This window comes from Callionymus lyra, chromosome 19 (assembly GCF_982586985.1).
Source record: "Callionymus lyra chromosome 19, fCalLyr1.hap1.1, whole genome shotgun sequence".
NCBI lineage: Eukaryota > Metazoa > Chordata > Actinopteri > Syngnathiformes > Callionymidae > Callionymus > Callionymus lyra.
The window spans coordinates 14,735,352-14,757,530 of NC_141836.1; the positions used below are offsets into that span (position 1 = coordinate 14,735,352).

The 22,179-nt window shown below is 39.7% G+C and overlaps 1 protein-coding gene across 1 annotated transcript in view; it reads left to right on the forward strand.

The window, feature by feature from the left end:
- The window catches only part of ift122 (intraflagellar transport 122 homolog (Chlamydomonas)), a 28,096-nt gene that overhangs the window by 4,007 nt on the left and 1,910 nt on the right, over positions 1 to 22,179 (forward strand). The window contains exons 10-24 of the mRNA XM_087781182.1: positions 5 to 143; positions 1,698 to 1,900; positions 3,874 to 4,011; positions 4,143 to 4,307; positions 4,542 to 4,739; positions 4,817 to 4,957; positions 5,041 to 5,094; positions 6,765 to 6,926; positions 7,665 to 7,831; positions 10,203 to 10,374; positions 12,321 to 12,423; positions 15,334 to 15,474; positions 15,551 to 15,648; positions 20,186 to 20,286; positions 21,607 to 21,772. Coding sequence (XP_087637308.1) covers positions 5 to 143; positions 1,698 to 1,900; positions 3,874 to 4,011; positions 4,143 to 4,307; positions 4,542 to 4,739; positions 4,817 to 4,957; positions 5,041 to 5,094; positions 6,765 to 6,926; positions 7,665 to 7,831; positions 10,203 to 10,374; positions 12,321 to 12,423; positions 15,334 to 15,474; positions 15,551 to 15,648; positions 20,186 to 20,286; positions 21,607 to 21,772 — 2,148 coding nt within the window. The remainder of the gene's footprint in view (positions 1 to 4; positions 144 to 1,697; positions 1,901 to 3,873; positions 4,012 to 4,142; positions 4,308 to 4,541; positions 4,740 to 4,816; positions 4,958 to 5,040; positions 5,095 to 6,764; positions 6,927 to 7,664; positions 7,832 to 10,202; positions 10,375 to 12,320; positions 12,424 to 15,333; positions 15,475 to 15,550; positions 15,649 to 20,185; positions 20,287 to 21,606; positions 21,773 to 22,179) is intronic.

Genomic DNA, 22,179 nt, shown 5'->3' on the forward strand with positions numbered 1-22,179 from the left:
TTAGGTGCTGGGCTGCCAGGACGGGACCCTCTCCTGCTACCAACTTATCTTCAGCACGGTTCACGGCCTCTACAAGGACCGCTACGCCTACAGAGACAGCATGACCGATGTCATCGTCCAGCATCTCATCACGGAACAAAAAGGTGGAACGTTAGGCTAATTAAACACGTTTTCATCATCTCTAATTACTCAAATTCACTTTTTTTTTTTTTTGGTGAATTCCATCTGTTGCCAATCTCACTTCACAAACCCCCTTTTTTTTCGCTTTTCCCACTCTCCTGGCATTTGAGGTGTTCTGTCCGTCAGGGTGTCAAGGAGTGAACCGAGCTTCCTACTGTTACATGGCATTGAGGAATTACTTGACAGCTCGTCACAAAGCTTCACAGGGTTCAGCCAGAACCACAAGCTCTATGACCTGATGAAGCGAGTCAAGACTCTGAGCAGGAATACAATTAAAATAGTGACATCTTGGATGTCGATTTCTTTTTTTTTAAGGACACCATTGACTTAGAGAGATCGTGTGTCTTTTTAGACTAAGTTGAGCTGTGGTAATGAAAGTTCCGTAATCAGATTATAAAAGCCAAAGCTCCTTTTTGTGCTTCAGATCACACCTGAAACAAATCCTGAACAGATATTCTGTAGTATTAAGTTGGTAGAAACCTCCCTTTATTTCCAACACGCTCTTTCCATATTTAACCATTGTGTTCTCTGGGTCAAGGTGACCCGTAGGCCCGAAAACAAATGTTTGAGGTATCCCTTGTGTTGCCTCTGGATCAAGGTGAACAACCTCCACTATTGCTTAAGTATTTATGGAAGCCAGGGAGGTCATTCACCTTGACGCAGAGGCAACAAATGGGATAAAACAATTGCATTTGTTTTCGGGCATTTGGGTCACCTTGACCCAGAGGCAACGCAAAGATTAAAGAGCCTTAAAACTTGAAAAATAAAGCTCTAATAAGTAAAATTACTTACATTTTTTTTTTAAAGTGTGAACACATGATAATCATTTTGTTATTTCAAATCTCAAAATATTTTGTAGCTTTTATTTATCTTTTAGTTATTGATGAGCGAACACAATAGTAGAATGAACAAAGCGAAGTGAAAGTGAGGCTGTTGCAGCAGATGCACGTCTCTGTTTAATATCAATAAGAATTGCTCGTCCAACCAACATTTTGGCTCATGGCCCCGGACTTGGCGCCAGGAACGAGTTGCAGTGTAATTTTTGGACTTAACGGTCATGTTCCGTTGTAAGCCGAGTTGGTCTGTAATTTAATTTCAAATGGACTCCGCTCCTTATCTTAAACACAAGCATATTTATAGGTAATAAAATTAATATTAAAATTCATTTAATTTGAGTAAACCGACCGGCCGGCCTCATGAAATGACTGGCTGTATTTTGCCCCCAGGCCTTGAGTTTTTAAACGTGTGTTCTAGTGTAATTTTAATGTTGTATATTCTCTGTTTCTCTGCTAATATTCCGCTCGTACAATTGTTTACAAAACAGAATGAAGGTTCTTATGTCAGTGTAAAGGAGTTTGGTGGTCCAGGAAAAGAAACATAGTCAAGAGCATTTAAAAAAAAAAAGCAACTATTACAGAAAGTGTGAAAAAATATTGAGTAACGAAAAAATGTTACATACTGTTGCTTTAATTCTCTCAATCTTTTTTTCGACTGAACTGGTTTTTATATTTTCTTAGTGAGGATCAAGTGTCGAGAGCTGGTGAAAAAGATCGCCATCTACAGGAACCGTCTGGCCATCCAGCTGCCCGAGAAGATCCTCATCTACGAGCTGTACTCGGACGACTCCTCGGACATGCACTACCGGGTCAAGGAGAAGATCTGCAGGAGGTTTGAATGCAACCTGCTGGTGGTTTGCTCTCAACACATCATCCTGTGTCAGGTGTGGGACGACTCAACGACCTGTTTGATGATAATATTTATACTTCCTTGATCCCCGCAGACCATTTGTAAACATGTTTCCTATTATCTTTGATTGCAAAGAGTGTGCTGTGCTTGACTGCAGTCCTTTCTCAACTGATAAACTGAGCCTTAAATGAAGGGGAGAGGACCAGTGTGTGTTGAACCACGGGGTGTCTCTCGGGTTTTCTCTCTGGATCTTGTCTGCCTGGGCTTTGACAGACGGTGTACGGGAGGAGCAGCAGCCATAACACCAGGGTTATTTCCTTTTTTAAATCTGTCTGTGTGTGACAGAGGTGTTTCAGATCTCTTTGTAACATGCGTGCTCACGCTTCAAGCCTCAGACGGCATTTATACGAATGAGCTGTGCTTGTATGGGCGCCGTATGCCTGTGTCAAATCAAACCATTGCTCTTCCTAATAGCTTTGCACTCTTCTTTTGTGCCACACTGCATATCAAGTAGGAAGTTTTTTCTTTTCTTCACAAAGAGTTAAAGGTTTTTACAGAATACATCAGCTGGTCCTCGTGTGACATTATACTAGTCATGGCTGATTCAGGACCTAAAGGTACTACTTGACATTTATCTCTGACCGAGGAAACTAGAGTTGAGATGTTCTCCCTCAATTCACTCATGGGTTTGCTAAAGGCCTGCTCTTGGCTGTAAAATTAAATTAGCATTTAAAATACTGTCCTCTCAGTGGGGGTCATTATCATGACTCTAAACCATATTTAAGTCTTGGAGATTTCAACTACTTTTGTTAAAAAATTAAATGGCTGTGATTTCAATGACATTCATATTATGATTTCATAATGTCACCCCCTCTCTCCTCAGAGTTAATTTGTTTTTAAAAATGTATTTTGTATATCATTGTTTCCCCGTTTCTTCGGACTCTTACTAAAAGCAAACCTGCGTACCTGACTTACCTACCTGACTATTCTTCTCTCTGAATATTTAACAAAAACTTCCTTGGGTCATAACTTAAGTCTGACTTTAATGCTTTTTAAAGGGAAACTAATTTGTAGATTTAAGTATCTTTTAAATTTGTGGATCTCTATTGTACTCATCAGTATGTTTCTGTTTGTACAAAACTCTCTTTACATTGACGTATGTACGTTAGAGAATGTACTTAAGCCCCTCCCACTGAAAACACTCTTCTTTCTAGAGATTGAATCTTGTTTACCAAAACCACGCTCACTCTGCTATGATTGGTCAAACATCAAGGTTTGTCACCGCGCGTCCATCGATCCCAGGTCTCCACCTTCAAGGGACTTGTTGTATAAACAAAAGGGGCTTAAATACAGCTGGCTCGAGAAGTATTGAATACCGTTATTACATCATAATGGACTCCGCTCTCGAAACCTCTTGTTCGCCTACATTTCAGACTGGGGAGAACTTAATAAAGTAATAACTTGAAAACATGCTCATGATGAGGGACTTCAACATTTGAAACCTCTGAGTAAGTCAGGAGAGTTGAAGTTTGACATTAGTTGCCCTTTGAGACAATACCCTTCACTTAAAGCAGTGATGTCAAACTCAATTTCATAAGGAGCCATAATATTCAAACCATTTGGTAAATATTAAATGGTTTTGGGCCCAAGACTTACACTGTCTGACATATGGTATCCATCTTGATTTTCTCTGTATTTCTTCTCAGTTTCCCTCTTACTTGAAGTATGTATTACTTATTTATCTTGAACACTAGCATCTTCATAGGTCACTTGAACATTCATTTAATTTGACATAACCATCCAGCAGGCCACGTAAATTGGCTTTGTGGGCATTAGTTTTATGGGTATCACACTTTTAAAACCATTGAATGGATAAATTAAAAAAAATCTCTGGCTTCTTCTGAAATAGTAATCAATGATTGTGTTGCACCATGTGTTTACCAGCTTATTTCATCCTTCTAATAGGAATTAGTTTGCGTTAATTTACGTATTTGTCTCCCCCTGCAGGAGAAGAGGCTTCAGAGCCTCTCGTTCAACAGCGTCAAAGAGAAGGAATGGGTGATGGAGTCTCTCATCCGTTATATCAAAGTGATCGGCGGCCCACAGGGCAGAGAGGGGCTCCTGGTCGGCCTGAAGAACGGAGCTGTGAGTATTCCAAGAAACCACTTTTTCCCACGAACTTAGAAAAACACTCCCTTCCGCTCCGATGGGTATGGTGGGAAAATACCAAACGTTTCGCAATCACCCGGTGCTTATCCAAGTGTTTTGTTTTTTAGATTCTGAAAATATTCGTGGACAACCCCTTCCCTATCACGCTGCTGAAGCTGTCCACGTCGGTGCGCTGCCTGGACATGAGCGCCTCGCGCAATAAACTGGCCGTGGTGGACGAACACAATACCCTGCTGGTCTATGACATCAACAGTAAAGAACTGCTTTTTCAGGTCAGCGACCAGTAGATTATGTTTTTTGGGGTGAGGTTAAGGAGCTGCTCCTATTAAAGCGAACAAAACACAGTAGTAGATTCCGGCAGCCGTTTCCTCCCTGCTATACTTCATCTCTTTCCTACAGAGGTTATTATTTCCTCTTGTTGGGTCTATTTTCCCAGCAGTCACCTCTGGACCTTGTTCCTCATCCACACTTCTTTATCCGCCTCCACTCCTCTGCTCTCCCCGTAGGAGCCCAATGCTAACAGCGTGGCCTGGAACACCCAGTGTGAGGACATGCTGTGCTTCTCCGGCAATGGCTACCTTAATATCAAGGCCAGCAATTTCCCCGTTCATCAGCAGAAGATGCAGGGCTTTATGGTCGGATACAACGGCTCCAAGATCTTCTGTCTGCACGTCTACTCCATGTCTGCAGTCGAGGTTCCTCAGGTGGGCGTCGAAAGAAAATGGTCTCTTAAAATGTTATTCAAGTAGATTTGTCACCACGATGCTGCTGCTCTTCCCAGTCGGCTCCCATGTACCAGTACCTGGAAAAGAAGATGTTCCGGGAGGCCTATCAGATCGCCTGCCTGGGTGTGACCGACGGCAACTGGAGGGATTTGGCGACGGAAGCCCTGGAGGGACTGGACTTTGACACGGCGAAGAAGGCCAGTAGACGGATGATGATGATGATATCCGGTGGTGATGTGTCTCGAGCTGTTAGATTCTGATTGAAAATGTGTCATTTCAGGCGTTCACTCGAATAAGAGACCTGCGCTACTTGGAACTCATCAACAGCATCGAGGTAAACCGTCATTTGTTCGATGCTGATTGTAACTGTTGTGATTTTAAATGATAGGACTCTTCACTGTATAATTTTATATCAGGTTTGCAGATGAATAGTTTGATTTTGTGTTTACATTTTATGATTTCTTCCCTGTTCCCTTGCAACAAGTATACGAGTGATTTTAAGTAAAGACGTTTCATTGATATAATAATGCAAAATGAATCAAATCTTATTCCTCATTTTCATATTGATTGATTCGTTGATTATTGCATTTAAAATCGCTGCAATACAAAAAACACTGTTTAAAAAAAAAAGTCTGACTATGCAGTGTGGCTCAAAAGAAGCCGACTAAGCGGCCTCCACAGTTATTAATTTATTAACCCTTGTGTCTCAGGGTCAAGGTGACCCGAAGTCCTGGAAACAAATGTGTTTGTGCTATCCCTTGTGTTGCCTCTGGGTCAGGGTAAACAGCCTCCCTGGCTGCCAGAAATGCATATACAGTGGTAGAGGTTGTTGACCTTGACCCAGAGACAACACAAGGGTTACCACAAACACATTTGTAGTTCGGCCTCCGGGTCACCTTGACCCAGAGATAACGCGAGGGTTAGGCTGCCTAAGATCATAAGCGAGTAGAAAAGCAAAGAAGCAGCGTGTCAGTAAGAAGTCTTTTCACTTTTTGATCAGTTAATTCTTGTAATATTTGTCATTTAATGCAATTCAAATGGCAGTTAAAGCTGTTTACACATTCATGTGTTGTACGCAATAAATAAAAAACATTTGTTTTCCCTAAAATAATGTATTATTGCGATAGATAATCGTGATTTTTCCATCAAAAATCATTGTGATTGTAATTTTTCCTATTATTAAGCAGGACTAAATAATATTATAGATGGTCTTTATAAGCGACTTTTTCCCAAAATAAAATAAAAAAATCTTGTCAAACTTTGCTCTGCTAACATGCTAATTTGAATTATGGCTTATAATCAAGTGGGTTTTCAAAGCTTTAAAAATAAAAATTATGTGATTTGATTGTGTACTGCATTTTGAAATATTTGGGGGGTTTTAGAGGAGCTACAACTCGTACAAGTGTATATCAAAACCTTTCCTTATCCTAGAATCAAAGCACTTTTAATTAAAAAAAAAAAGATTCAAGAAAATCCAGTCACAACTTTAATGCCAATGATTTTCGTTTATAAACGTTAAATGTTATTACTGAATAAAAAAAAAATTTACGATATTACAATAGCGAACGGATTCAATTAATTAAAAGGAAAAAAAAAATAGCTTTCATAAATTCAATCTGTTAGACCGGAACACTTTTGCTTGATCAGACTCTTCTCAGCACATTATTGTCATTTGACCCACAATATGACATCTGCAGCACTCACTGTTTGTGTCTGAAGTGCAAACGTTTGACACTGTTTACTGGAGATGAGAGACCAGTCCTCCTCCTCCTCCTGGGATCACCTTCGCTCCACTTCCTCCCAAGCTTAACGTCAAACACAAACACACTTAAGAAAAACCTCAAGTAGCATCTTCCCTTCTTTTTTTTTTCCCCTCCTCAGGTATAATGTTTTGGCAAAGATATCGCGATGAACCAGAACTTTCTGTTGGTGATTTTTCCTCGACTCGGCTTCACAGTACGTGCGACCGCTCAAGTGCGAGTGATTGTGTTGATTGATTTGCAGGAGAGGAAGAAGCGAGGCGAGAGCAACAATGAGCTGTTCCTGGCAGACGTCTATGCCTACCAGGGGAAATTCCACGAGGCAGCCAAGCTCTACAAGCGCACCGGCGAGGAGTCCAGGGCCTTGAGCATGTACACCGACCTCCGCATGTTCGAGTACGCCAAGGTGACTGGCCGCTGACACAATCACACACGCACTAATATCGACTGCAAAAAAAAACCCCTTGGATTGAGGGAGCATGTGTTTTTCTTCATCGTGTGCTCTCGTGCCAAGTTGAGTTCCTCAAAACAGCCGCTCCTCGCCGTCTGACTTTCATCTGGAGTGGAATCTCCACATAGATCACCCCATCAGGAACGTTTGCGATGCGCCTTCATGCACATGTTCTTTAGCTACGCGGCGGTTTCGTGTAGGAACTGAGCGCGAGCGGAGAGAAAAGCGTTTTGCATTTAACCGAACACTTTGATGAGGAGGTCAGCCAGAGTTGAGACGCCGTTTTGTTTACAAGTGGAGGGACACTTTGATCGTCCGCAGCTTGTTCGCGTTTCCTGAAGCAGATGAGACGTCCATGACTTTTAAAAAAGTAAATCTGTGACTGTGTTTGTTTGATGTGGACATCTGGTCTACATGGATTCTTTTCTCTTAAGATGGACACTGCGGAAGATCTTCTGCCCTCCCCCCCCCCCCCCCCCTCCTCGTTCATGTTTTGAGTTATGGAGAAGTTATTTCACCTGGTTGCATGCGAGTAGCTTTGTCGTGCTAGAGAGACTCACAATAGAGCAGCTGCTCCTCGGCCCCCGGTGGTCCTCGATTGTGGCAACAAGTCTTGTTTCCGCTCCACCGGTTTTCTTCCCCCGTTAAATGAGATCCTAACGACTGATTTACGCCTTTGCAACTTTTTCGCAGGACTTCGTCGGCGCCACTGACCCGAAGAGCACCCGGATCCTGATGACGAAGCAGGCGGACTGGGCCAAGAGCAGCAAGGAGCCCCGGGCGGCGGCGGAGATGTACCTGTCAGCCGGGGAGCATCTCAAGGCCATCGACATCATAGGGGAGCACGGCTGGGTCGACATGTAGGTCCCACTCTGTAGTTTAGGAAGTCCAAGTAAAGTATACCTTTACCCGGCAAATACGACGATAATAGCTCTAAAAATGAGCAGCTTTGCATCCCATAACCCCGGTGAGCTAACTCTGCTGGATGATGCACGATTACAACAATTACCGCTCGAAACTAAACACCATCCAGCAAATGAAAATGATTTAAATACAGCTCCGGCGTCACAGTTTGGCTCGACAAAAGAACGCCGAAAAAAAAGAAAAAAAGAAAGATAAAAGCTGATTCTTTAAAAGATCTGAAGGCTGGAGTGATAAATAGAAGCGAGTAATTTATGCTGAAAACGGATGGGTTGTATTCTGCGAGCTGTTGTTGTATTGAGGGCTAAAAGTAGGAAGTTTTCAACTATTGTGAGTCTTTATTGAGTCGGAATGTTCTCTTCACTGCTTGCGGTTTTTTTTTTTTCCCCCAAAAGCACACAGAGGCTTAATTGATGACTCAAAAGCAGCTGTGAGTGTCTTTTGGACTCGGCTCCTATGAGCCATGTGACCAATCGACCCCTTCCTGCTTTCTGAAGCTGGTGATGAGTTCATGAAAATATGTGACAGGTGTAGTAGGAAGACATCTGCTTTTCATGAGGAGTGTTTATCGGTACGAGTCTGGCAGTACGATACGTGTCACGATACAAAGCAACGATACGATATATTGCGATGCTGTAGGAAATGGGTTATATTTGTAGTATTGTCTGATTACTTGACTCAGAATGTACAGACCAAATAACTCAAAAATGGTGTAACTGCTTTAATTTGTTTTCATACCAAAATATGTCCTAACATCATCTTTAAAAGTAGCTGGAGTCTATTGTATCCTCTCGTCCTCAGGCACCACTGGGATCTCATGGGATTTAATTGTTCTTTTAGCTGCAGAGGAAGTAATGACTGCTGCCATCTAGCATACGGAATTTAAATTGCAACAAAACATTTAATTAATGGTGACATTAATTAATAAAGGAATATCAAATTATTTTGACCCACACACTCTTAACCGAAATTTAAACAACAAAATAACTCTGATAAAAATAATTTTTTTTCAAAGCCAAAAAAACTCATTACAGTATCTTCTCATATTTTTTCGCTATATATACTGTAGGTGTATTAATAATTTGTCATCGAGAGCTAAAAGTAGGATTAGACTGTATCCTCTCGTCCTCAGTCATCACTGGGATCTTGCAGGATTTTATTGTTCCTTTATCTACGGAGGAAGAGATGACTGCCGTCATCTAGCGGCAGTTTAATTGCATCAAAAAGGAAAAAAAACACTGTGAATATTTGCTAATTAAGGCAAATATTAATTGTAAAAAAAAACCCTAATTATTTTGATTTTGCAAAACACTTTATTGAAATTTAAAACATATACAAATAATGAAATAATAAAATAATAAATGTATTTATATTTTCTCGCAACCCTACTTTTCCTGTATTGAGAGTTAAAAGTAGGAATTGACTGTATCCTCTCGTCCTCAGTCATCACTGGGATTTTACTGTTTCTTTAGCAGCAGAGGAACTAATGACTGCTGCTATCTACCGCTACCTGCTAAGTTTAATTTTCAAAAAGTTGCAAAAACGCTGTGAATATTTTATGGTAATTGTAAACATTTTTTGTATTTTATTTTACACTTTAAACACTTTATTAAAAATGTAACCATAAAAGAACTTTACTAAAAAATATAACGTGAAAGACAAAACAAATCAACGCACTGCTGTTCAATATCCAATAAGTATATTGAAAAAAATTTCACAAATCCAATCAATCGTTTTTAAATCTAAAAGTTCCATCATGCAATGACCGGCGAGGATCTGCTGCTGATCGCTTGAACTCGAATCAATGTGACCAGACACTTTGAAACGCTGCTGGTGTGACAGCATGACAGGCCGGAACAACCCAGGGGTTATTCTGGCAGCTTTCTATAACGGTCAGGGTTCAGCGTTCCCCGCCACACAGCTGGAAATCCACCCGAGCTGTGAACACGAATCCAACACTTGACGCTTCAGCATTCGCAACGAGCCCCGGTGAACAAGAGCGTGCATTCGTTCCCGCTCGTCGGACAAACCAGGATGTTTCAGAAAAAATCTAAACGACATCATGATCCGCACTAATTGAGCAACGCTAATTACGGCTCGGCATCCATCAAGCCGTGGCGGGCAGATTTCAGTTGTCCATTAGCTCTGGTTCACGCCGGCATGTCCGTGACGAGGAAATGACTTGAAGAAACCTGTCAAATTGATGAATAACCCTCCCGTTTTAGTGCCATTCTCAGACGCCGTCCTGCTACTTTTGTGGTGGAAGAACACCGAGTCGTGATTCTCACCCTTCCTCTCCTCACCCTTCAGGCTGATTGACATCGCCCGCAAGCTGGACAAGGCTGAACGTGAGCTGCTGGCCAAGTGCGCGTCCTACTTTAAGAAGCTGGAGCACCACGGCTACGCCTCGGAGACCTACTCCAAGATGGGCGACCTGCTGGCGCTGGCGCAGCTGCACGTGCAGACCCGGCACTGGGAAGAGGTGTGACACATTTACACGCCTTCGAAATCACACCTGCACGGCGCTGCACGGCGTATATATAGCAGGTCGTTAGACAATAACATATCACCAGCCAGGTGTGGGATCGGGTGCGAAACAAACTGCAGGCGTGCACAAGTGCCACAAAAAGTTTTTTAAGGCTGGTTTCTTTTTCTAAAGGCTATGTTCCGTTTGCTGAAGGAGGCGCAGCTGAACACTAACAATGGCACAATAGAAACACACTTGTGTATCCTCTCATCCTCAGTCAAGGCAGGGATCTCACAGGGTTTCATTGTTACGTTAGCTGAGGAGGATGTAATAACGGCTGCCAAGAACAAGTGACAAACCGTGAATATTTGCATGTTAATTGCAAATTAAAATCGCTAATTATTTTCTTTTACACACTCTTTAATAAAACATAAACCATTAAAGAACTTTGGTGAAAACTAAAATATTATTGGTGAAAGCCTAAGAAATAAAGACAATTAGATAGTTTCAATATTTTCTCACAACCATTTTCTTTTTAACAGTCCAATTAATACGTCATTAGCCAAGATAAATCATGATTAATCACAATTTAAAGATAAGATTTCCTTGTTAATGTACAGTTAAGTTCACATTAAACTAATTTGAGAAAATATTTTTTGGAAAACAAACTGCTGCTATATATATATCTTTAATGGCTGGTTATTATTCTAAAGGTTATATTGTGTTTGCTGAAAGCGGCGCAGCTAGACAATGGCACAATGCAACACACTTGTGTATCCTCTCATCCTCAGTTAATGCCCGCTTCTCCCAGGATATCATTGTTACTTTAATGACGGATCCGAAAAGAACAAATGCTGTAAATATTGGCAGGGTAATTGCTACTTAAAATGTCAAAAGATTAAATTATAAAATATACACCATAAAATAACTATGGTAAAATTAAAATGTGATTTGAAAGGCAAAAAAAAAATAATAGTGAGTATCGATACAGTACCTATATTTTCTCACAACCATCACCAGTTTTCAAGTGCATATTAAATTAGTTTAGACTTTAAGAAATATTTTTTGGGAAACAAACTGCTGGCGTACTAAAAAAAATAAAAAATCTTGGTTATTTTTCTAAAGGCTATATTGTGTTTGCTGAAGGAGGCGCAGCTGAACCCTAACAATGGCACAAATGCATCACACGCACGCACACACACACACACACACACACTTCTGAGCTAATCATCCGGCTTTACAATCCCACACGAGCAAAAAAAGATGCTCAGAAACTTGGAGCACGCTCCGGCCCGCCAATCAAATCCCTCCATCGGAGCAGATCCGGCTGCTGAGACCTGAAGAAAAATATTGCGTTTATTTAATCCGTCCGCAGCCTCTGATCCAGTTAGCGACGTTTCAGAGATGGTTTCTCCGAAACATGGCGTTAAATCACGATAACGTTCTTAACCTGTTATTTGAAAGAGTGTTTCCAGGATTTTTGTCTGAAGGAGAAAAGGGGAGGGTTTTAGGGTCTGACCTACACTGAGGATCACCATGTTTATGTCACACCGGCTTTTCCCCCTTTAAGGCTGACGAGCATTTTTTTTTTATTCAATGGCGTTTTTGCTGCTTGTCATTTGCATGAATCAGTGCCTGTGACAGCAGATACGTGTCCTCTGGGCACATCAGTTCTGTCATTGAAACGGCACAAATGGAGCTTTTAATTACGTGTAAAATTAACCGAGCGCTCCATTTTTTTTCTTTTTTTTTTGTTGGGCCTCACAAGTAATTAATAATGCCGCGCCATGTTGTGACTGGAGGAAAACACGTGTCTCTCTGAATAATGAATGCCAACCCTGGACTCCCTGAAGTTCGCCCAGGGCACTCGGATGCCGTTACAAACTACACCGAAGTAGCGATGTCAGCATGTCACTTTTTTTTTTGTCTTGAAATTGCCTTGGTTCTGTTTTTTCCTATAGGCGTTCTCGCTGGTGGACAAGCACCCGCAGTTCAGGAATGACGTCTTCGTGCCGTACGCCCAGTGGCTGGCGGAGAACGACCGCTTCGAGGAGGCGCAGAAGGGTGAGATCCGTGGAGCGCACCTTCACCTCCCATTTATTCCGACGCGAGGCCCTATGTTGTCGTTGTGCGTCCGAAGCTGTTCTTGTCAACGCCGGGTCTGGCGGTATTTACATCTGGAAGCGATACAACCAGAGCAAGAGCTGGACTCTTCGAACAAAACACCTCCTCAACGTCTATTGTAAAAACCTGATCCTCTTTGCGGAGATGCCTGCTATACGCGCCCGCCTCTAATCACCGCGACTACAAGCGGCTCTGATGATGATTACCAACTGTAACCGTGGTTCTAATCAGCTCATAGATTTATAATTATGATCGCAGCAGGCATATTTCCTCCGCTACATAATCTACCCTCTGCCTGTTCTCAACGTGTGATACATGACTGCACAGGCCTGATTGTTTTGGAACTTGCTGGTGGTCATGTGTTTTTTTTTTTTGCTGATTGTGCGTTTTACCAGACAGCGGTTGAATTGTTTTTTAATATTCTCGGGTGGTGTCACAGTCGATATCCTGCTGTTGACACCATTTGTAGCAGAAATAATTTATAATTAAACATCGTATTTAGATACGTTCATATTTAAAATAGGGATCTCAATGTATTCGATTCATTGTGATTAATAACTGTCATAATTGGTGATTCATTTTATTTTTTATCGCACCCATTTCACCGTTTCAGTTTTCAAGTTACTTTTATTTCTTTATTTTCAATTATTATTTTGTATTTGTCGACTTGTGTAAACTTACAGCGCCTTATATATTTCTGACGTTTCTTCTGGTGATTAAACCAACACGCAAAATCCAGCCCTGCTGGTGAAACCAAGTATTGCATGCGACATTAGTCTAATATAATGAGTTTAAATTGTAAAAAAATACAACTTTAGATCTTACTAGTAGTTAAGGCTACTTAGATCTAACTTAAGAAATTTTAGGTGAAATTCAAAGAGAGATTAATTGTAGAAAACAAACTGAACAAAACAAATAATTGTTACAAACGCACTTCAGCTTTAATTCAAGATAATGCGACTTTTATAATCCAAGTATTGAGGCAATACGTGCGAGACTGTTATGTGTCAACCAGTTCGCACTTCAGCGATTGATTCAACTATTCACACATAAGATAAAGTGCCAACCAAGTCATATTTGATTCAAGCGCTTGTCACTTTAAATCAGGAGTGTCACTCACAAGAGGCGAGAAAATCTTTTATTATTTAAAGGCATCTGTATCATTGTTGACATTGATGGTTCCTCGTCTTAAACACTGGGATCTTTATAGATCAATATTAATCCACTTGGATTGAATTAACACAATTTCAAATGCTAAAAAAGGTATACAATTAAATTAATTTAACATAATTCTGGTCTGTTCTAGTAGATTAATTATAATTTTACACTTTTATTTTGAAGGATTCGCTGCCTAACGTCAGGATGTTGCGAGACGTTTCTTTAAATGGAAGGGCGTCTACTATCTAAGGTTAAAATCAGTTTCCCATCATGATGTATTGCCAGAACTATTAAAAAATTACGTTGACCGCACATGGAACATTTTTTTTCATTATTTTCGACCCCGTCCTGGGCAGTTGATAATTTTATTTTCACTAATACGTTTTGACCTCCGCTGTGGTTTCGAGGTCGAGCCGCTGCCGCTTTCCTGCTCCTTTAAAGCTGTTTCCAATTATGGTCTGATAACATAAAGAATGGCGCTCATGTCCATTAAGGCATTTAAAGTTGATGCGCTTTGTTGTGGCTTCGGATGCGAAAGGATGCAGTCGCTCTGGATTAACTGTACGTTTAGCTTATTGATTTTTAAGGCTTCGGAAATAAAAAAAAAGCTTGTGCAGTAGAAACAGGAAGTGTTGGATGTTTCTTAGACGATGGGTCGTTTTAATGCTGTAAACCAAAAATTCAGTGCGCCAGTTTTAAAATGAACTAATTCAAAGTTCAGGTCACCAATGTCAAAATGAACTACTTAAAAGTTCAGTTCACTAATTTTAAAATGAACTAGTTCACAGTTCAGTCACCAATTTAAAAATGAATTGGTTCAAAGTTCAGGTCACCAATGTCAAAATGAACTAGTTAAAAGTTCAGTTCACCAATTTTAAAATGAACTAGTTCACAGTTCAGTCACCAATTTCAAAATTAACTAGTTCAAAGTTCAATTTATCAGTTTTAAAATTAACTACTTAAAAGTTCAGTGCACCAATTTCAAAATGCACTAGTTCAAAGTTCATTTCACCAATTTTGAAGTGAACTAGATCAGTTAATAGTTCATAATTCAACATTTTCTTAAGTTCACCGCTCCAAGAATGAACTAGTTCATGATTCTTTTTTTCTTTATGCTGCTACGAGCTCTTCTTGTTGGTAAATTATTGCCAAATCCCATATAGAACCAAAGTCAGTGACTATTATATCTGTTTCAACATTAAAATATGCGTCAGATTTCCTCGTCATATCTGACACAATTGAACATTTTTTGTCAGTTTTGTAAAAAACAACACAGGAATTTTATGTGGAATACAAAATAGAATGAATTAAACAGGAAGTGTTATATGTTTCTTCGAAGATGGGTCGTTTTAATGCTGTAAATATGTTTAATAATGTCTAATATTTGTGTTCTAGTGGCATTAATCGAGGAATAAAAGACTCCAAGATGGAGTATTAGGCGACTTCTTTAAAGCTATTATAAGAAACAAAAGACTCTGCGACCATTTTTTTGTTCGATTCCTCGAAGGCGTCGTGAATTTATCTTTTTAGTTCGTTTCCCCCGCCAAGTGTGAAACAATATCTTGGCACGTGGCATCAGCTGCATAAAGAAATACCAAAATAATTCACAGTGTCGCCAATTTAAATTCAGTATCACAACATGACAGCTTTTATCATCACCGTCCCCCCCCTCCTTCTCCTCTCACTCCTCAGCTTTTCACAAAGCCGGGCGGCAAACCGAGGCTGTGAAAGTCTTGGAACAGCTTACCCACAATGCCGTGGTGGAGAACAGGTTCAACGATGCGGGCTATTATTATTGGATGCTGTCTATGCAGTGTCTGGACATCGCCAGAGGTGAGAAAACGTCGATCGCTTCTCAAGTCGCTCGTGTCGCTTCTTCATTCTTGGTGTTTCTTCTTCTTTTGAGCAGAGAGCGACGAGCAGAGAGACGAGATGTTGAAGAAGTTCCAGCGTTTCCAGCATCTGGCCGAACTCTACCATGTCTACAGATCCATCCAGCGCTACACCGTGAGCAAGTCTAACAACGCTTGATGGAATACATGTTGAATACAGTCACCAGTGCTGGGGAAGTTCGCCTTCTATGTGAACTGGTTCAAATTCAGTTCGCCAATTTTAAAATGAGCTAGTTCAAATTCAGTTCACCAATTTTAAAATAAACTAGTTAAAATTCAGTACGCCAATTTTAAAATGAACTAGTTAAATGTTCATTTCGCCAATTTTATAATGAGCTAGTTCAAATTCAGTTCACCAATTTTAAAATGAGCTAGTTCAAATTCAGTACGCCAATTTTAAAATGAGCTAGTTCAAATTCAGTTCACCAATTTTAAAATAAACTAGTTAAAATTCAGTACGCCAATTTTAAAATGAACTAGTTAAATGTTCAGTTCGCCAATTTTATAATGAGCTAGTTCAAATTCAGTTCACCAATTTTAAAATGAGCTAGTTCAAATTCAGTACGCCAATTTTAAAATGAGCTAGTTCAAATTCAGTTCGCCAATTTTAAAATGAGCTAGTTCAAATTCAGTTCACCAATTTTAAAATGAGCTAGTTCAAAGTTTAGTTTACCAATTTTAAATTGAACAAGTTAAATGTTCAGTTCTCCAATTTTAAAATGAGCTAGTTCAAAGTTCAGTTTACCAATTCTAAAATAATCTAGTTTAAGTTCAGTTTACCAAAAATTCAGTATGCCAGTTTTAAAATGAACTAGTTAAAAGTTCAGGTCACCAATGTCAAAATGAACTAGTTAAAAATTCAGTTCACAATTTTAAAATGAAACTAGTTCACAGTTCAGTGCACCAATTTCAAAATGCACTAGTTCAAAGTTCATTTCACCAATTTTGAAGTGAACTAGATCAGTTAATAGTTCATAATTAACATTAACAAAATAAGAAAATGTTATTTGTCTGGAAAAGCACTATACAAATAAAAATTACTTGCTTAAGTTCACCGCTCCATGAATGAACTAGTTCATGATTCTTTTTTTTTATTCTGCTACAAGCTCTTCCTGTTGGTAAATTATTGCGAAATCCCATTTAGAACCAAAGTCAGTGACTATTATATCTGTTTCAACATTAAAATATATAAACAACACAGGAATTTTATGTGGAATACAAAATAGAATGAATTAAATAAATAAATAAAGTAAGTAAGATGATTAAATACATTAATGTGGGCAGATAAAAATTAAATAAATATTAATTTTGAACCCTTAAGATAAATGGTTTACATCAGTGCAACATTACTGTCTATTCACACGCGTTCATTAAACATTAATTAACCGCATTCAGTTCACGTTCATCCAAAATTTGAACTAGTTCATGAACTATCGTTGAACAAACTTGTTCAGCCACAACAAGAAACGCAGACGCACAAACGGCGCATCAATCGTACGAGCTGGTGTACATGAATCCGAGCGAACACACAGAACTTATTTTGATAAACGGCTCCTCCTCAATGAAGTCATTGTACGAGCTGCCAAGTCAGCAGTTTTTTAAGAACCCTCTCTTTCGTCAGTCGGCGTCCTTGTTGTGCACATATGTGCGTCAGGCGCTCCATATCGACCGCCTCTCATTATATTTCCGCTGCGATTTCTACGGAGCACTTCTGTCGCCACATAGGAAACGTAATGTGACAGAACAAAAGACTTCCTCATCCGCCTGATAAACCCGAGGAGTTTATTCGATGTATGCTAATAGTTGCAGACATTCAATGGCTTGTTTGTCACAAGAGACGACGTGAAAACACACGAGGCTCATGTTGACGTCTGTGCATGTTTTTAATTGAATCCTGACGCCTTCTTGGTGCCTCTTATATCTTGTAATCATATGTATAAAGCGTGTGTTTTAACACGGCGGGGAAGTTATTGTTTAAAAGGAGACGTTAAATTGTCTTCAAATCTGTGAACACGTCCACGAGCGCCTGTTGCTGATCTTGATCTGGATCCTGCGCAGCTGTGGTCGTGTGACCGGAGCGTTTCCCTCGCTTCCAAATGATGTGTTTCTGTTGACTTTACTGGTCTGCGTCAGTCGACTCGCCCTCCATCTTCGGCCTGGCAAAAACGCTGGAGTCAGCACCTCCGACTCTTAAATCTGTCACAGGGAACTCAAATAAAGAAAGATTATGGGATTTCTTTCCTTCTTAATGGGACCTGAAGCGAGGTTAATCTGGATGTTTATCTATCGTCTCACTCACCTTTAGTCGACACTAGCACCTTAAAAACACTTTGGTGTCGGAAAAAGTAGAAGATCAGATTAGGAAGTGTGTGTCTCAGTTGTGCGTGGAGCAAGAGTTGTGTGTTTTTAAACTTCTGACACTCGCTGTTCCTCGTTTGAGAGGAAATAGTTTGAATCTGGGTCAACAGTAGGTGTAGAGGAGGTGCAACAAATACAGATCTTGACCTCTTTCCTTAACTTATGAGACACATAAGAATAAACCCAAACTTCAATAGTGATTTTCACTCAATATTGTTTTGTTTTTTTTCTTAACATTTTTATTTTTATATTTTATTCAGGCAGATTTTGTAACAAAAACACACAAAGAATAACAACAACCGGAGACGTAAAGATTACAGAAAACTACAACAAAAAAACCCCGAAAAATAAAAAACAGCTGCTGTTAAAAATATTCAGTGAATAATAAATAATAATTTCATAACTGTCTACACTATTTTAGTGGCGACTACAGGCTTACATTTTCTAAAAATACGCCTTTCATTCAAAAAGATTCGGCACATAAAACCTGGTGAATAAACTGAAATGATTACTTCAGTTTAACATATAACTTTTAATAAGTTATTTACTGTTTTATGTTTTGAATAAACATTTTAATTTAATGGTTTATCGACTTTTTCATAAAAAAAAACAAGTTGTTCCTCAAAATAAATACATTCATTTTTCATATTGCTGTTTTTCAAGGATATTTATTGCTTTAATTTAAAACATTTTCACATGTATTTATTGTGGGAATCTTAAAACAAAAGCAGTAAAATTAGGTTTTATGGTTTAATTTTTTTAAATTATTTTTAACAAAATGAGCCCATTTATTTTACTTGTTTTTATGTGTATTAAAAGCTTCTTTTCTAGTTGTGTTGCATATTTCTTTGACAGCCTTTAAAATTAACTAGTTCAAAGTTCAGTTCACCAATTTTAAGTTGAACTAGTTCAAAGTTCAGTTCACCAATGTTAAAATGATCCTAGTTAAAAGTTCAGTTCACTAATTTCAAAATGAACTAGTTCAGTTCACCAATTTCAAAATGAACTGTTCAAAGTTTAGTTCACCAATTTCAAAATGAGACTAGTTCAAAGTTCAGTCCACTCATTTCGAAATGAGACTAGTTCAAAATTCAGTTCACCGACTTTAAATGATCCTAGTTAAAAGTTCAGTTCACTAATTTCAAAATGAACTAGTTCAGTTCACCGATTTCAAAATGAGCCTAGTTCGAGGTTTAGTCAACTCATTTCAAAATGAACTAGTTCAGTTCACCAATTTCAAAATGAACTGTTCAAAGTTCAGTTCACCGATTTTAAGTTGAACTAGTTCAAAGTTCAGTTCACCAATGTTAAAATGATCCAAGTTAAAAGTTCAGTTCACTAATTTCAAAATGAACTAGTTCAGTTCACCAATTTCAAAATGAGACTAGTTCAAAGTTCAGTCCACTCATTTCGAAATGAGACTAGTTCAAAGTTCAGTTCACCGACTTTAAAATGATCCTAGTTAAAAGTTCAGTTCACTAATTTTAAAATGAACTAGTTCAGTTCACCGATTTCAAAATGAGCCTAGTTCGAGGTTCAGTCAACTAATTTCAAAATGAACTAGTTCAAAGTTCAGTTCACTAATTTCAAAATGAACTAGTTCAGTTCACAAATTTCAAAATGAACTGTTCAAAGTTCAGTTCACCGATTTCAAAATGAGCCTAGTTCGAGGTTCAGTCAACTCATTTCAAAATGAACTAGTTCAAAGTTCAGTTCACCGATTTCAAAATGAGACTAGTTCATAGTTCAGTCCACTAATTTCAAAATAAACTAGTTCAAAGTCCACATCACCGATTTCAAAATGAACTAGTTGTGATGACTCTACCAATCTACTAACTAATGACTATACTTTGTCCACATCTTTGACGAAGTGTTCTGAACCCCTCGTTCTTCCCCTTCCTGGTGTATTTGACCCTTGACGACCTCTACCACACTCAGCGCTGCAACTGGTCAACTTCAAGTGTGTTTGTGTGTGCTATCGTTCATTTGCAAGTCAAAATGTCCCCTTTTTTTTAATCCCAAATCCATTCTGGCCCTCTGTCACTATGGCAACCAGCTGCTTAATTGATCGCCGGCGTTTCAATGGCGGCTCTATATCGCAAAGCTTTATGAAAACAAGCAGCTGCCTTTTGGGAGCACGTTCAGGGGTGAGCTGGCGTGCGTCAGGGTCTCGTGTTTGTTGTTGCGCCGATAGCGGCGTCGCCTTGTGACACAAGCCAGAGCAGCACCCTAACATATTTCACTTAAGTTTGGGTCGAACTGCGGAATTTAACCTTTTTTTTTTGTGTCTTCAGGACGAGCCTTTCAGCTCCCACATGCCGGAGACACTGTTCAACATCTGCAGGTTCCTCCTGAATAATCTGACCAAGGACGTTCCGCCAGGAATCTCCAAAGTGTATCCTTTCCACGCTCTGAATGTATGAATGTGCTCGCAGCACGTGTGCTGGATGTAGATGGACGTGTTAGAGAAGAAAAAAAAAAAAAAAGGGTGTTAGAATTGTTCTCCACTCCTCACAAAGTCAACCTCGCCCGCCACGGCCCGGGACGCCCTGCAGGCGGCGCTCTGAACTTTGTCCGGATCTGACATGTATCCTGGCGTGTGTGGATTTATTAGCCGTGCTACATTGCTAAAAACAATTAAACACAATGTCACTGGGATAAAAAAAAAAAGCTTCGCTAAACAAGTTTCACAATGAGAGGACACGCATTCATCACCAGAACTGGGTGTGTGGGAGGAGCTGAAGAGGAGCTGAGTCGAGAGGAACACAAGAGATCACTTCTTTTTTCTTTTTTTTTTTTTTCTCCTCTCGCTCTCCGAGTGCCAGAACAGAGCGTCTGCAGCTGCAAATCATGGACCTGTCACTGCCAATAACAGAGCGGCGCTCTTAACAATCTGTTGCCAAATAAATACAAATAAGCAGCAATTTTCTGCAATTGACTCATCGCTGAAGGAACGCAGATGCAGGAAGTGCTTCCGAAAGAATGGAGCCCGTCGTACTCCACAGAAGAAAACTGGGATCTCCACCATACGCTTCTTGTTCAACTCAATCAAACTAGGGGCCAAAAAATGAATATTTACAAAACGGCCTGTAAAAAAAAGTAAGAATCTGATCTAGTAATCTCCGAGAAAAACTCTTCGGCGAGAATTCTGACATGCTCTCGTAGAAGAACTCGCATTACATCACTGATCTGATCCAGCCTTACACCCCAGCTCGGGCTCTGAGGTCTGTGGATCAGAATCTACTTATGGTTCCACGCACACGGTTCAGGACCAGAGGAGAGAAATCTTTCCAGACGGTTGCTCCTAAGCTTTGGAACGATCTTCCTCTCTCTTTGTGTTTGATGATCTACTGACTCCTTTAAGAAACATCTTAAGACGTTTTTATTTGTTCAGGCTTTTCCTTGATTTTCTGGAACTCCTGTTGTGTTATCAGTTTTATCTTGACCTTTAAAATATATACTTTATTGAATATTGTTTTGATTGTTTAAGCGCTTTGTGACCCTGGTCTGGAAAAGCTATACAAATAAAAATTACTTACTTACTTACTTACATTTCCCCGATCCTTAAAACTCTTCACTGGGTCACTTACTTAAACACTAGTTTATTAACAAGTCACAATATCAACATTAAATTACTTTGATTTCGAACCAACAATCCTGTTATTCTGCTTCATCCCCCGAGTTCCCCCGTGACATTCCTTGACCAGAGGATCAGGAACACCTTGTACGCGCTGGCCAAGCAGAGTGGGAAGCTGAGGGCCTATAAACTGGCCCGGTACTCCTACGAGAAGCTTCAAGAGCTGCACGTTCCCTCGCGCTTCCAGGAATCCATCGAGCTGGGAAGCCTCAGCATTCGCTCCAAACCCTTCCACGACAGCGAGGTTAGTGACCAGTGAATGTATCGGGGTGACACGGATGTGTCGCTCAAGCAGAGGGTCGACGAAACCATCCAGGTTTCATTTTAAAATTTGTAAATCATAGTCTTTTTTGGATGTTGCTTTTTGATTCTTTGAGGATGAACTTATCTTTACCAAACCAATTACTATCCTTCATTTTTGCTGTTATTGTTGACATACAATTCAAATCAAATCAATTTTATTTAAAGTATCTTATAATATAAGTTATCTCAAGACCCTTTACAGTTTAACTAAGACTATATTGGAGAAAAGAAAAACCGATCCGAGCAACTCTACAATGAGTGAATCACAGCGTGAGAGTGGCGAGGAAAAACTTCCTTTTAGAAGGCAGAAACCTCAAGCAGAACCAGACTCCTGGGAGGGAGTCTTCA